At 31.2% G+C, this 15,262-nt stretch overlaps 2 protein-coding genes across 2 annotated transcripts; both read right to left on the reverse strand.

Annotated features, from left to right (window-relative positions):
• Positions 1–579: 579 nt before the first annotated feature.
• Positions 580–2,756, reverse strand: HELRODRAFT_189229 (hypothetical protein; the record flags this gene model as incomplete). The annotated part of the gene is made up of 4 exons (XM_009027332.1): positions 580–1,040; positions 1,095–2,167; positions 2,480–2,589; positions 2,752–2,756. The coding sequence occupies 3 exons, from the start codon at positions 2,754–2,756 to the stop codon at positions 1,569–1,571; spliced, it is 714 nt and encodes a 237-aa protein (XP_009025580.1). The 3' UTR covers positions 580–1,040; positions 1,095–1,568.
• Positions 2,757–6,849: 4,093 nt separating this feature from the next.
• Positions 6,850–9,036, reverse strand: HELRODRAFT_189230 (hypothetical protein; the record flags this gene model as incomplete). Its single annotated transcript, XM_009027333.1, has 5 exons — positions 6,850–7,315; positions 7,808–7,980; positions 8,269–8,339; positions 8,633–8,677; positions 9,021–9,036. The coding sequence occupies 5 exons, from the start codon at positions 9,034–9,036 to the stop codon at positions 7,288–7,290; spliced, it is 333 nt and encodes a 110-aa protein (XP_009025581.1). The 3' UTR covers positions 6,850–7,287.
• Between the last annotated feature and the right edge of the window lie 6,226 nt (positions 9,037–15,262).

The following is a 15,262-nucleotide window of genomic DNA, read 5'->3' on the forward strand; positions in this document are numbered from 1 at the left end:
ATGAATCAATTTAAATTAGTTTATTGTTTAGGCTTTGTTTTTGGCTTCAATCTTATAATTGCTTTTTTAAATAAATATTTGATTCATATTCTGTAGTTAAGCCTGTTTTACTTTGTTTCTAACATTCATTTGATATTTGATATTTTTACAAACTTGTTGAATTTTTTGACAAAACACGTACCAGTGACGTAAATAAAGTTCGTGAGGCACAGTGAACTCAATCCCATTTTCCAAAGAAATTTTTTAACGTTTGTTGTCCCCACATGAAAATTTTTTAAATTTAATTTTTGATTCGTACTCTTCAGTTGATAAGTTTCACTTCTTGTTTTTTTGACGAAATAAAATTTCACATAAATGAAATGTTAACTGACAGACAAAATAAGTTGAAGGTCAAAGATTACACTTTTCCAAAATGCGGAAGAATAAATAAAAACACATGATTATGTGCTAAAGAACACATAGCACACAACGCTTGTGTTAAGCGAAGATCCTTCCGTCACATTCGAACCAGGTTACTGCAAAACTGGACCCGGCGATCTTAACCTCTAAGCCAACAAGCCGCATCTACAAACAAATAAGTAAAATACAAACGATAATTTATTAAACGGAGTTAAACTTTCATAGGAACATTTAATTGGAGAATGAAAGCAACATGTTTAATTAAGAAACGCACTATTTAAACAGTTACAAATTTACGGAATCAGACTTCATTTTAAAAAAATATTCAAATAACTTACTCAAAATTAAACAGTGTTAACATAAAAAGTAGCAAATGGCCAGCTTCCACGAAAAACTTTTGTAAACAGTGAATTGCCAAACTGCGATGGTAAGCACGCAATTTTGACAAACTCATTCAGTTTTCAAACATTCAAAAATTTGAGCAATTTTAACGAGGAAGTGTCAGCCATAATTAACATGGCTTTTTGGCATTTTGTTGCATGTCTACATCTTTGAATATTTAAATTTAAAAACTTTGTAATTAACATTAAACGCCAATTATAAACTCTTGACAAATACGATTCTATGTATTTTCATACAAATAAAAAAAACTGATGTAATAAATAGTTTAATGTAAGGGTGGGCAAACTTTTTGTCGCATTGAGAACTATTTTACCTTTTGAGGGCCGCATATGGGCTTAAATAGCAAATTTTTTCTAATCGGTGAAAACTTTTTTTTAGATTTGTGCCGTAGTTTGCCCACCCCTAGCTTAATGAATCAATTTTTGCCCACTTGAAATATTTTATTCAAAATCTTTTCATCAAAGATTATTGAAATCTAATTATAACATATCATTTGAAGACAGTGTGACTCTTAAACAGTGCCTCGAAAAGACTATAATGTTTGAAATAAGTTATTTTAAAAATTATATTAAATGCATAGAAAATATTTGAGAAGAAAGAAAACATTGAATCGTCCACTTAGCTATATTTAAACACTAGATTCAGAAATTTTAGTGAATAAAAATATAGATTACTCGCTAGGTTCAACATTGTTCTTAAATTCTCTAAATAACAATTGAACAGTTGTACATTTTTTTATTTTTCAATTTTTTGAATGATGAGTGTTTTCATGAATTTTTGGCAGCGGCAACAAGTGGCTCATTAATGGACGCCGAGCAATCGCGTCCTGGAAGGATCATCGAGAGATTATTGACCGACTTGTCCTCCTCTTTAATTCTTAATAAATTTATTTCCTCTTCTACGAAAGGTGATTGATAATTGATGAGTTGAGAGAGAATGAAGCATTGCTGTTCGATGTCGTTGTTAGAGTTTTCATAATAACGAGGTGGTGGTGAGTTTCGGTTGTGGTGTCGATGTCTGATTTCTTGATCCGTCTTCTCCGTGTTTGATCCATCTTGCTCCGTGTTTGCGGGTGGGTGAGCTGTTTGAGATTGAGGCACGCCCGGTTTGTCTTTCAAGTTGATCGCATTAGTTGTTGACGTCATAATGTTATCATGTATGTTGAAGCCGGTGTCTCTGACAACGTTTTTGTTAATGTATGGTTTTGGATTGTTTTTTGTGTATTCATTGTAGAATTTGTTGTTTTCATTAATGACGGTGGAGTTGTTGAAAGCAGAAGAGTTGAGCTGTTTGTAGCTGGAGGCCTTCGAGCATGGTCTAACGGTAAATGATAGAGGAAGAGGAGCTGCTGTTTGATATTCGCAGTCTGAATGAAATTAGTAGATATTCTTCATTACATTTGAAATACATTGCACTGTAAGTAAATTGATGGTTCACAATTTGAAAAAATGGTTACTGACTTAACATCATTTTATTAAATGAAAAAGTTAATAAAAAACTAAATACAGGTGTAAAGTGAAATAAGATGGTTATAGTAACAGTATATTACGTGCGTCTTAATTAGAAAATATTAATTCTTCTGAAAAATATTGCACTGATTAAATTACAAACAGATAAAATCACGCGAGAAGAATTATCTTAAGCAATGATTGAAATGAGAAACAAGCGACCGACCTACCGTGTTTGCCACCCGCCGCATCCTGACCATCATCCGTCCGGCATCTTCTCGTCTTGTCAGCTGCCAGCAGTCGTCGGTTGCCAATTGAGCGTACGCAGAAGATGATGACGCTGATGATTAATATGACGACGACGACGACGACGATTGCACTGATGATGATTATGAGTAAGTTTTTGTAGGTGACAACTGAGTGGCCATCTTGGTCATCGTCGTTCAGAGCCAGGTGGGAAATGTTATACCTGAAGGTGAGGGTCATTCAATTCAACACTAACTTCATTTCTTAATCCTATAATTTTGCATAATATTCTAACAACAAATATCGTTCTTCTAAATGATTTTATCACAGTTTCGCTCTCATACACGCTCAAAAATATTAACAATCAAGCAATATTTTAAACTGAAAAATGTTTGCGACTTTGGGAAAAGTTATAAATTCGTTCGAAGCATTTTGAATAAAATATATGTTTTAAGTTAGCAAGTTGGAGTTAATTTTTTAGAGTAAAATTATGTCAACTGTGAAATATGTTACATCCGTCTGAATTAGTTGTCATCATTTAATAATTGTTATCTTGTTATATTTGTTATCTTCGCTATTTGCCATCGATTGTAAACCATAGAATCTTTTCATGCCATAGAATAGAGGATTGTGAGAATCTACTATTGAAGCTGTGTAAGGTGTGGCGAATAGAGAGGTTTCTAGCGAGGTTTGATGCGATGTTGTAAATGTGATTTATGAAGTTATTTGGATTAGTTAAGTGTTTCTATTACTGTTGGTATTCAAATAAACGTTGAACCAGGTTTGCGTTTAAAACTGTTGTGTTCACCAATCGAAAATATTGAACCTACAGAATTACGAACATTTGACGATCGTAGGAAGCTACAACACTGGTGTTGAAAATAAAGATCTTTGAAGTTATGAAATTGTTGTCGGTAGTTACAAGCGTTAAAGTGTTACTTGAATGATAAAATGATATCATGATTGAAATGATACAAAAGGAAAGAAATTAATCATTGATGTTGGGGTTATGCTATTAAAATATTCGCAAATTATTTTTTTAACTTTTTAAATATTTATTTGAAAAGTAATGAAGACGTCATCTCATTTTAGAAACAATATTTATTTATGTTTTTTATGCTGAGATTTTTCCACGTGCTTCCACACACACACGCACACACACGCACACACACACACACACACGCACACGCACACACACACACACACACACATACACACGCACACACACACACGCACACACACACACACCACACACACACAAGCACATACAAACACACAAAGACAGACCCACCCACACACATACACACACATACGCACACACACAAACACACACACGCAGGCACACACGCAAACAGGCTCGTGTCCTTCCAGCACGGGAAGGGTTGAAGCACACAGCAGCTGTCGCTTTCCATCATCAACACGGCGGAAGTTGTCTTGTCACGTGATACAAAATCTACTCCCACGGCAATTGCACGCAATGGAAATGATTATGATTCTTACCGCGATGACGTAGATGATGACGTAGATAAAGACGTTGTTGTTGTTGATGATGATATTATAATAACGATGATGGTGATGTTATATGTTCGTGAATGTTGAATCTGTTCGTTGCTGATTCAAAAAGGCGCAATCACATGATAGAAACTGCGTTTAGCCAGATAAAAAAAATTAACGTTCTACAATTTCAGCATCGCTTTTGTTATTGTTAACTCCAAACGTCTTACTTAGTGAAGCTATTGTCTAAATGATCACCAACATTATAATGTCATCCTAACATTAAGTGACATCATCATTAGCGTCGTTAAGTCGTAACATCGTCATCATGGTCACACATCACAACGTCATCGTCATCAATAGCACTCATATCATCATCGTCATCATCATTAACGTAACGAAATCGTCTCTACAATCATCGCTAACACCATCATCCATTAACTCAGCATCATAATCATTATCACCTTCACCATCTCATGCTGCTTCATCATCATTATCACCATTTTTATTTTGTGGTCCTATGCTCAGGTTTATAGGAAATTTTGTATAAATTTTTATGATGTTAGTTTTCATCAAGTCATTCATTATACTTTTATTTTTATACAATCATATCTTTAAATATCAATTTACACTTCATGTATCTTTAATCATTATATCATTGCATCGTTATATCATTTATACATCATTATATCGTTGTATCATTAGTCGCTATATCATATATCATTATATTTTAAAGATTTGATTTAGTTGTAAATCTAGTTTCAAGATGTAGCTGTGTGTGTGTTTGTGATCAAGTCGATTAGAAATTGTATGTGCTGTGTATGTTCTTATGTGGTGTTGAGAAGAAAATAGAGATCTCTCTTCTGTGAGGAGAATGCTGCCGTACTGATAAAACATATCCGAAGTTGATTGATGATGAGTGTGATATTGAAGTGAGTGGGGTCGTGGTTAATGATCGTCACTGTGGTGATGGCGAGGATGATGAGGACAACGAAGATGATTGTCATTTTGTGGTATCATCATCAGCGTTTTTTCATCTTTGCAGTTGTTGTTACGTAGGCAAGATAAATTTCAAGACTACTTCCAATTTTACCTTTTTCTCTCTCATATTTGAATTTTCATCATCGTCGTCGTCGTGATCATCATTTTAATTTTAATAGTCACCATAAATTTTTTATCTGCTATTATTTTTCTAGAAGTATTGCCATCGTCATCATCATCATTAACATCCTCATTATCCTCATCACCCTTCTTACTCACATTATCATTAACCAACTTTTTACATATGATAATTAAGACAATCATTAATCATTATATTTTATTTTATTCCCGAATGAAACAGTTTTTTGTAAAAAAAAAAATTTCATTGTATGTTTTGTTTCCACTACATTAAATATATTTTCAGAGCCATAAAATTTTTACAGCTACTTCTTATTGTGATTATATCAATTCCTTAATGATACGGACATCATCCTTATTAAATTATCATCACCACAATGAGTAAGATGATTATTTTTTATCGTTTCTCTCCATCATTTTTCATCTCAATCGCTTCTGCTTCATCATCAACAGTCTTATCATACCGCTGGCAAAAATGAAATCATGTGATTCGTTGAATTTGAGTTTTGGAGCCAGTTTCGTTAAAAAATTATGCTGATAAAAATGATAGAAGAGAGTAGTTTCAATAGTTAGATTCTAACTGAAACATTTAATGATGAAATTATGAAGATAATCACGTCATCACATCCAATAGTCACAACCTAGGCCTAATACTACATTAATAATTATAATAACAATTATAATTATATTAATTATAATTAAAAGATGAATGGCGGAAATATGGATATCGCATCCTGAAATGACTCACGTGTTCATTTTTTGTTATTTCAAAATGGCGCCTGTTTGACCGGTTGACCGGAAGTTGCAGAATAGGAAAGGGAAGTAAACGTCTGCATTGAAAGCATCAGTGAATGCGTATGTGCTCAGTCACAATGCAGTGAGTGATTTATTAATAACTGTCAAAAGGTTTGTGTGTTATTAATATAGATGAATACAATTTTTTTTTGTTTGAATGCTTTTTTCTTAATTTTTTAATTTGACATATGGTGAATGAACATAATTTGGAAGTGTTTAATGAGAATATTATTAAATAATTGTGAAACTATAAAATTATGATGTTTTTACATTTTAAGTTTTAATTTTTTTTAAAGTTATGTTGTTTTGTCAAAGTGAATTGAGATTTTAAAGAAAGATTTGGCTTAGTATTCTAGACGAAACCGATGTCTTTATCGCAATCAATCTGTCATCAATCTCACTGGCAATCGCAAACATTGCGTGACGAAACTAACAATAGATACACGTAGGCTTACTCGAATACTTAAAAAATGATCCAACTTTTGCGAAAAAAATTAAAATTCAATCAATTTATTCAAACATTTGTAAAGTTTAGTAAAAGCAAAAATGTTCTCCGTGCAGTTATCCATTTATCTAAGGGGTGGGCAAACTTTTTGGCGTGAAGGCCACTTTGAGAACTATTTGACCTTTGAAGAGCCGCATATGTAATTAAACAGCCAAATCCGGGGGAAAATTTTTTTTAAATTTGTGGCTCCTTTTTTGGTCATAGTGTCTGACTGACGACCTTTTTTGGCAAAAGTAGCTTCGAGGGCCTCATGCGGTCCGTGAGCCGTAGTTTGCCCACCCATGATTTATCTGATAAATTTAGGTCTTACAGAATTTTGTTAGTTAAATTAAATTAAACTTTAATTTTAACTCAAATCAATTCTATTTTCGGTTTATATTTTTACAATAACTATTTAAATTTTACTTTCATTTATTGACCATTCATTAACAAGAAACAAACGAACCATTTGCTTGATTGTGGTGAAAAAAATCTATTGAGTTTGTGAAATGAACGTTTGGTGTAAAACAAATGAAGCATTAAAAAATATTTCAATTAAATTCGTTATAAATAACATTCTACACCTTGTTGTTAGCGTCTAGAAATATAAGGATTGTGTGTATTACAACGACGAGAATATTTTGTAACCAGATTTTGTAATAATTACCTTGTAAATGTTTAGAAATTTTCTTTATTGAGAGACAATAAAGATCGTTCAACGGATAAATGACACAGGACAATGAATGCTAATTGAAGGAACGACATGAATTCGAAATGCCGTCTTTTGGTTATTTTGTTTTGATGTTGTCTTGCTGTTGTTGATTTGATGCTGTCTTGTTGTTTTGCCATATAAGATGTTTTGTTGTCTATGACGTTTTAATGGAAAGCTAGATGTTTCAATTATTTCATGTCAACGACTTTGTTACTTCTTCGTTCAATTATTTTATTTCAATTATTTTTTTTTTAAATTTTTCAAATTTAATTTGTCACGAAATTTTCTGAATTTTTAAGTTGATTTCTAAATCTTTGTTAATCATAAACAAAATGTTATTTCTAAATTTCTGACAGTATTTGGAGGAATGTTTATTTGAAAATTTTCTATATAAAAAGTCGTACAATTTTGTCGACCTTTTGATTGAGCGTCGCAAATCAAATCTGATGGCCAGAACGTGGAATAAAATTTTTTTTCTTTATTTCTTGCTCATTTCATTCGTTTCTAGAGAAAACATTCTGACAGAAATTGCAGTTTTTGTGAAACAAAAATGAATATTTCTTAAAAAAATCTTAAATTGCAAACGTTTGTCGGTAATATTTTTAATTTTTGACATTTTAAAAAATTTTCCAAGTACAAAGTCACATCAAAAGAAATGCAAAAAGCGTCAAATTGGAAACAGTTAAAAAACACAAGAACAAAACGCACCCGTTTAAATTTTTATCGATGACATCATCGCTTCCTTGACAACGAAAGTGATTCCAATCTTGGTGGTAGCGACAGCAAAGTGTTGTCGTGTCGTCGTTCTTCTCAAGTGTTGAACGTTTTGAATGGTTTAGATAAGGTTGTTGTTGTTGGTTGTGTTTTTGTTGTTGTTGCTGCTGATGTTGTTGTTTTTGGATAAATTGCTGGCTGCTGTGCGGTTGGCTATTGTGATTAGTTTCAATCTGAAGTAGCGGTTCATAATATTTTTGACGATTTTCACGCTCTAAAAATAATGACGTGTGCCGTTTACGAGTCGGGCTGCGTTTTTTGAACAAAATTTGTTGTTGTTGTTGCTGCTGTTGTTGCTGTTGTTGTATTTTATGGTGTTGGCGAAGTTGCTGGTAGAATTGTTTGAGCTGGAGAGAGCAGCAGCAGAAATCAACGGTGGGTAGATAATTGCTGACGACGCACAAGTGACTGAACTCCATGTAGGGCTTGTGCCTACATTCGCCCCAGTTACTGTTCGTGAAGGGATCTTTCGTGGGGAATATGTGAAATATTGAATTGGGTTTTGTTAAAATTTTGCAGAAATTCAATATTATAGATGTTTGTTACTAGCCATTGTCACTATTTTATAACAAACAATATTAATTATATTAATTATGTCTAGCAATAATTGTTTATGAATAAAATTGACTTTTATTTTAAATATTTCACTAAAATCTATAATCAATTTTTATTAAAACAAACGATTTTATTCTCTGAAAACACACCGATATTTGTATAATTAGCATAAATTATATGATTAGCATATATTATGTTAATCACCTGGATCTCTGCACACTTCCAACTGCTCCTCGTTGCACGATGCCTCTGTTTAATATTAATATTTCAAAATTAATTTATGATTGTATAACAAATTTTCGATTAGAATAAACATTTCTATAATTTTTCAGAGTATTTCCTATACTTTTTATTCAAATTATTGCAATTAACTTTTCTTGATTAATTGATAATGTTGATTTAAACAATTTTTAACAGGTTGTAAAAATTTCATGAAGTTCAGCTAAAGATTTACATAAGCGTGTTAAGTAAATCTGCAAGCACGATTATTGATTGCAAGAAATCAACCATCACTAAATTAATTCCAAAAGAAATTTTTTGATTCATAACTTTAACATTAAAAACTTTATTGTACTAAGTTGTTAAGACAAACCCGATGGGAAAGCCATAATAAAAACCTGCAAATTAAGTAATTAAACCATAAAAGGTAGATCACATATATCTCTTGCACCTAACTTCATTCTTTTAGGTATAGATAGAGTTACATAAGCCATAAAATTTTAATAACGGATCGTTAGGAGTGATCCGTCAGATTAAATATTAATTAGTCACATGCATGTTCCAACTTAATGTTCTATCAATTAGATTCACGAATCTGGTGATAAAAATTTATAACTTGAAGCATTATTTTATGAGAAGTGTTGTCTTCACAAATTGTGGAATGTTATTTAAAGAAAAATGTTCAAGAAGTGTTTGTCAAATTGGTGTTTTCATTTTAAAATTCTCAAGATAAAAAAATTATATAACAAGCTCTTCAACATTCAAAATTTAATAACTCAAAAGCGAGTTACTACTTTGCTAAATCCTTTATCACAGACATGGATAGCACATGACAACTTTGGTGGCAACGGTCATAAAATTTAAGAAAATAAATTCTTAAACAACTATTGAGAAAGGTAAAAATTTTGAAAAAAAAATGTTTACAGTATTATTATTTAATCTTATTCTGTTAAATATTATATTATGAAAATATAATTCTGCCAAATTTCAAAGTTTTATCAAATTTTCGTAAATATTATGGAAATCGAAACGAAAGAAGAATGGAGAAACTGGAAACATCATAATTAACTCCACCAAGAAAGAACGACATTAACAGAGAAATAAAAACATGCATGTAACTCCAAGGACAACAGTAAAAATACTAACAACAACAACAACAGTTACATACTACGACAATATCATCTAAAAAGTGTTGTTGTAATAAAATGGATGGAACGACAATGGCGTAACATGAAATGTGTTTCAAAGTAATTGAATTGTTCACGTCGTTCAAACATTAGTAGTCTTCCTAAGTTTTTGTCGCTGCCATGTTGTTTCTGCTTGTTAATTACCATGTATGTATGTGTGTTTATTATGTATGTTACGTTTGTGTGGTCGTGTGTGCGTGTGCGCGTGTGTGTTCGCATAAAAACATCGGCTCATAATTTAATTAATTTTAAAATATATTTTTTTTTATTTTGTTTACTGTGTTTTGTTTTATTCCTGGAAAATAAGTTTCTTTGTAATACTAATTTTTGGATTTGATAGCTTTTTAACGGGTTATCCAAAAATCATATGAGTGGGAATATGTACGTACAGACGCTATCTACCTTGTTCTACTTTGTGAAGTTTCTTGGTTTGACTTGGTTATGAAAATAGCAATATGTTCCGTATGCTACGTTCAACTTAAAACTAATTCAAAAACCGATTTCAATAATTTTTAAATTAAGAATTTCAATTTTAGATGAAAGACGAGAATAAAATCGCCGACGATGCCTATGACGCTGGCGATGATGCCAACGATTGTGATGAGGTAATAACGAAACAATAATGAGATGACGATAGCGATGTTAGTGGTGACGATTAACTGGTGACAAAGATGGTGTGATGATGAAGATGACGAAATATCATTGACGGGCTATTTTGTGACGTTGCAAATGATGCCCATTCAAGCATATAAATATGCAGAAACATCTATGATGGCAACCACACGACGACAACTGTAATGATGATTTCGTTTTTGCGTCGCCAGTTTGGAAGATGATGATGTCAGTGATGATATAAAGAGTTAGGATAGTAAGAATGATGTTTGTGTTGTGATGATGTTGCTGATGACGTGGACAACGGTAACGTAAGTGTGTGTGTTTGTGTGTGTGTGTATGTGTGTGTGTGTGTGTGTGTGTGTGTGTGTGTGTGTGTGTGTGTGGTAGGTGATTAAAATGATGACAACCTTGAAAATAAACAGCAGGACAAATATAATCCAGAATGGTGTTATAATGAGGGAGATAACAATGTTAACTATGATACCTGGTGACATAGATAGAGATGACGTAGATGATGAACTTTCGTAGTGTCATGAAAGAGTTATTATTTATTCGTGTAGTTGCACTTAAAATACGCATAATTTACATACCTATCTATCGTCCGAGGCACAATACAAAGCATTTTCTTCAATAAATTAGGCTACTTACCAAAAATTTTATTTATTTATTATTGCATACGTCAGTCAGTTAGCATGTTTCAATGTTAGCAAAAAAAAAAAATAATTTTTTATGATTTTATCAAAAAGAAATTCTTAAAAAATTAAAACTGAGAGAAATCAAAAAAATTTTAAATTCTATTTTATGCGAGGCATATGTTGGGTAAAAATTTTTTCGCATGAATTTAACTATGGTGTTTTATATGGTGAATTTACTTTGTTTTACGTGTTTTCAAGACTATAGTACTCATACAAGAAGATTAATTTTAAAATCTTTTGAAGTTCGTTACAATATGACGCCAAAAGTTTTATTGTGGAGACATCTGGGCATCATTTTGTGGTCCTGTATAACATTATATTCATGAAGCTGATCAATATAGCTTTTTGTATTCACTGAAGTTTTAATACTCTATCTTCATTATTCTTGACGTAGGATAATTTTCTAAATTAATTTTAAAATTCTTTGAAAACCCATTTAGGCGCCATTATATCAAATTAAAAATGTTACTATTGAGGAAGAAGACATGCAGACTTTAGCTGATGTATGATATACATTCGAGAAACAATAGCTGAAAAATAAATTAATACAGCGACGCAAACAATGTAAAAAAACGACGATAATGTTTTTGATGATATGGCTGATTATAGCAGTAATTACTTTCTGCTGTGCATCCATCCCATTGTTGGATGTTGCTTCGTTCGTCTTCGCATCACGTTATGCATGCCTATACCTAATGTTGGTAATTAATTATATGGCGAAAGAGAAACAATATGCTCCGCTTAATGCGTTTACAACGGCAAGCCAAACATGTTCATTTCATTCTAGTCGATCAATGCGCCAATTTGCTTGGGGGATATAATTGAAAAGTATGCACGCATTCGCACTATTTCAGTAATTTCATAGATTATTTAGTAGGAAGTTATTTCATACGTTAACTATTGTTTATCTTAATAGCCATTATTATTATTATTAACTTAACAATCTGATAAGAAAAACCGGAATATTTTTTGAGCAATCGTCCATTGAGCGAATGGAATTATTATATTTAAGTTCCTATTTAAATTTCCGTTTCCTTTCTCCGCGGTTCAGTTCAATAAATTGCAGACTTGACTTATTGTCAAACGCAATTCACATAGAAGCACTCACTGTTTGCCTGCTGTATAAACTTTGAGAAAGTTTTATTATAAAAAAAAGTTTGCAAAACTTAAAAACGCAACACATTATCGAATAATGTTAAATTAATGGTTATCATAAAAAGATAATTAATTATTATCCTTTGAAATTGGGTGTTTTAAGTTCTGTTAGATTAGTAAAATTCCTAAATTAAAAAAAATATTTTTGTGCCATTTGTTACAAACGATGAAATAAATTTTGTGACCGAAAAATAACTGAACTTATTAATTAATTCACTTATACAAACATCACATATGATAAAAAAAATAGCTGAACGACTTTAAAAGAAGGAAATTTGCTTCAACTTGATGTTCAATAAAATTTCATCGGAAGACTCTCACAGAAGAACTGACATATTAGTAAAATATAAAGCACCCTTGGGTTTTATACCATCTGCCTTGCTTCCTTGAACTATTCTTGAATTTTATTACTATGAAATTCTTTTTAATTTTAAAGTATTTCAAATGAATTAATCGAACAACGGTCATTCAAATTAGTTTTTTTTAGATTTTGTTCGACTTAATTTTCATAAGAATTTTTTCACGCTATAAACACATAAAGATATTTTCCAGTAAAAAATGATGTTCTGTAAAACTAAACTTACTACGATTGATAACAAACTGCCAGTTTAAAGCGGGAGGCAAACAGTTAGCACATCAAACAGACATCATAAAAACATAAATGTTGATGTAAAGCAAGCACTGATGGGGAACAATCATTGGCCCTTGAGAATACTACTCACCCAACTCTGATGGGTCCACGCTTTGTCATTTTGTTTCTCTGTCAGTGCATTCGCCATTGCAATCAAAATGTTTCTAAAAAAGTTTGAAAGATGATTTCCAAGTTAAATTCATGCGTCAAAACGTCATCAAATGTTATAATTTAAGTTTGAAATTTGCTTCTTGAAATATTTCATTTTATATTACAAACAAGAGAAACGTCAAAATTTGATATATGATTTTTTTGTTTTTAAACTAAAGACTGACGTTAAAAATTAAGAAAAGAACGTTTCAAATTTTGATATATTTCTTGTCTTCCATAAGATAAGTTTGTAGGTCTGATATAACAATAAAATCGTCAACACATACCAACTTACTAACAACTTCATACCCCTGCTGTTTTGTAACCTTGTAATTTTTATAATTTAAATGTATGCCTATTATTTCTATGTATGGATGTATGTATGTATGAAAACTAAAAACTTTAAATAACGGTTTATTAAATTTTAGTAAAGACACTTGAGCACCTGATGTTATGTTATGTTATGTAATGTGATTGTTATGTAAACTGTAAATTAATGGATTGAATATAGTTCTCTGAAGCATTCATTCATATATTGATCAAATGACGTTATTCACATAACATTATGTGCGTGCAATGTTACATAACACATTTTGATCGAGAAACAAATTGTGATGCCCTTCTGCTAAACAAAACATATTTTCCAGTTCTATACTAAAGGCCTACCCGATGCCACTTTTCAAATTGATGACTTTCAAAGAAAAAGTGATTTATCAATAAAAAGTGTTTTCAAACCGAGATTGTTGTGCCAATTTTTAAAAATTCATGTAAAAAATTGTTGCTCTTAGCGCAAAACTTACCACAACTTTTGAAGATGCACTCAAATAGTCAATAGATGCACGTTCGTTCTAACCTCTTTTATGTTTGGCAAGAAAAACAACTTCATTTGATATGTAGTAGAATATATAACTGTTGCACGTTTTTTAAAACAATTTAAAATTCTAAATTATAACCAAATAAAATGTTTGAAATTATTAACCGCTTGAATAAGAATCCTCCAACAGGCATATGGAAAAGAGAAGGATCATTTGCATGGATAAGAATTCTTTCCTCATTGCTACAAGATTCTGGCTGGTCTTTTTTTCAAACAGTTTCTTCAAATTCAATAACCTTAGAAACAATATTTACTATTTATATATGCTTCAAAAATTTTTAGTAAATATATAATATTCATTATGAAAAACACTTTGGTTATATTGAACTACCAATGATTTAAAAGTTTGTTCAATTTTAAAATATATTTAATAACGTGCCATAAGTCATGCCATATATAAATTGCACGTAATGTATGTAATTAATTCATATGCATCTCCAATTATCAATTGAAGGATTATCAGCGATTGAATTGATACTTAAAATCAGTAGATTTCGTATCCATATGGCCATTGGCCGTCTTATTTTTTTTATTTGCACATATTTCTTTTATAAGGACAAAAGTTTTAACTACACAAAAATATTATATTTATTCATTTAATAACAAAATATAAATCATTACATTGTTTGTTATACATAAATGTTTATATACATCAGGTCTAACACACTTTTTCCTGCTAATGTTAGACGTAATATTAATGTTGCATTGTAATGTAGATTTGTTGAGCGTCTAAATTGAGTTATCTGCAAAGGCGTATATATGAATGTATATGTAAAAAATTGTGTGTGTGTTTGCGCGTTTGTGTGTGCGAGCGTTTGTGTGTGTGTGTTTGTTTGTTTACTTATTAATATACACTAATACCAACATAAAGATAGTTAGTGCGTAGGAAGGCAAGGATATTACAAAAGACTTATTGGCAGTAGGCTGGATTAGGAATGAATTAGATGGCTTCCCAGAACTCATTTAATTGATTGGATTGATTACAAGAACTAATGAATTAACAAAAGAAGATATATTTTTATTCATTCATTTATATGTGCTCCTATATGTATTGTAATGTAATGTTCTTAGGTATATATTATTTTTCGATTCTTCAAGTTTGATGATACATTTCTTGCACCAAAGTCGTGAACAATTTGCTAGCATAACATTTTTTCTTTTTAAAATAACAATATTTATGTTTTAATTCCTAGTTCAGTTATTCATAGCTTTCTAGTTTATTCATTTTATAAACTTTTTATTAGGCTCAAATAAGATAGTATTACTTCAATTTGATATTCAATCGTGGTTATATCTTTGTGGTTATAT

The sequence above is a fragment of the Helobdella robusta genome (genome assembly GCF_000326865.2).
Source record: "Helobdella robusta unplaced genomic scaffold HELROscaffold_5, whole genome shotgun sequence".
Lineage (NCBI taxonomy): Eukaryota > Metazoa > Annelida > Clitellata > Rhynchobdellida > Glossiphoniidae > Helobdella > Helobdella robusta.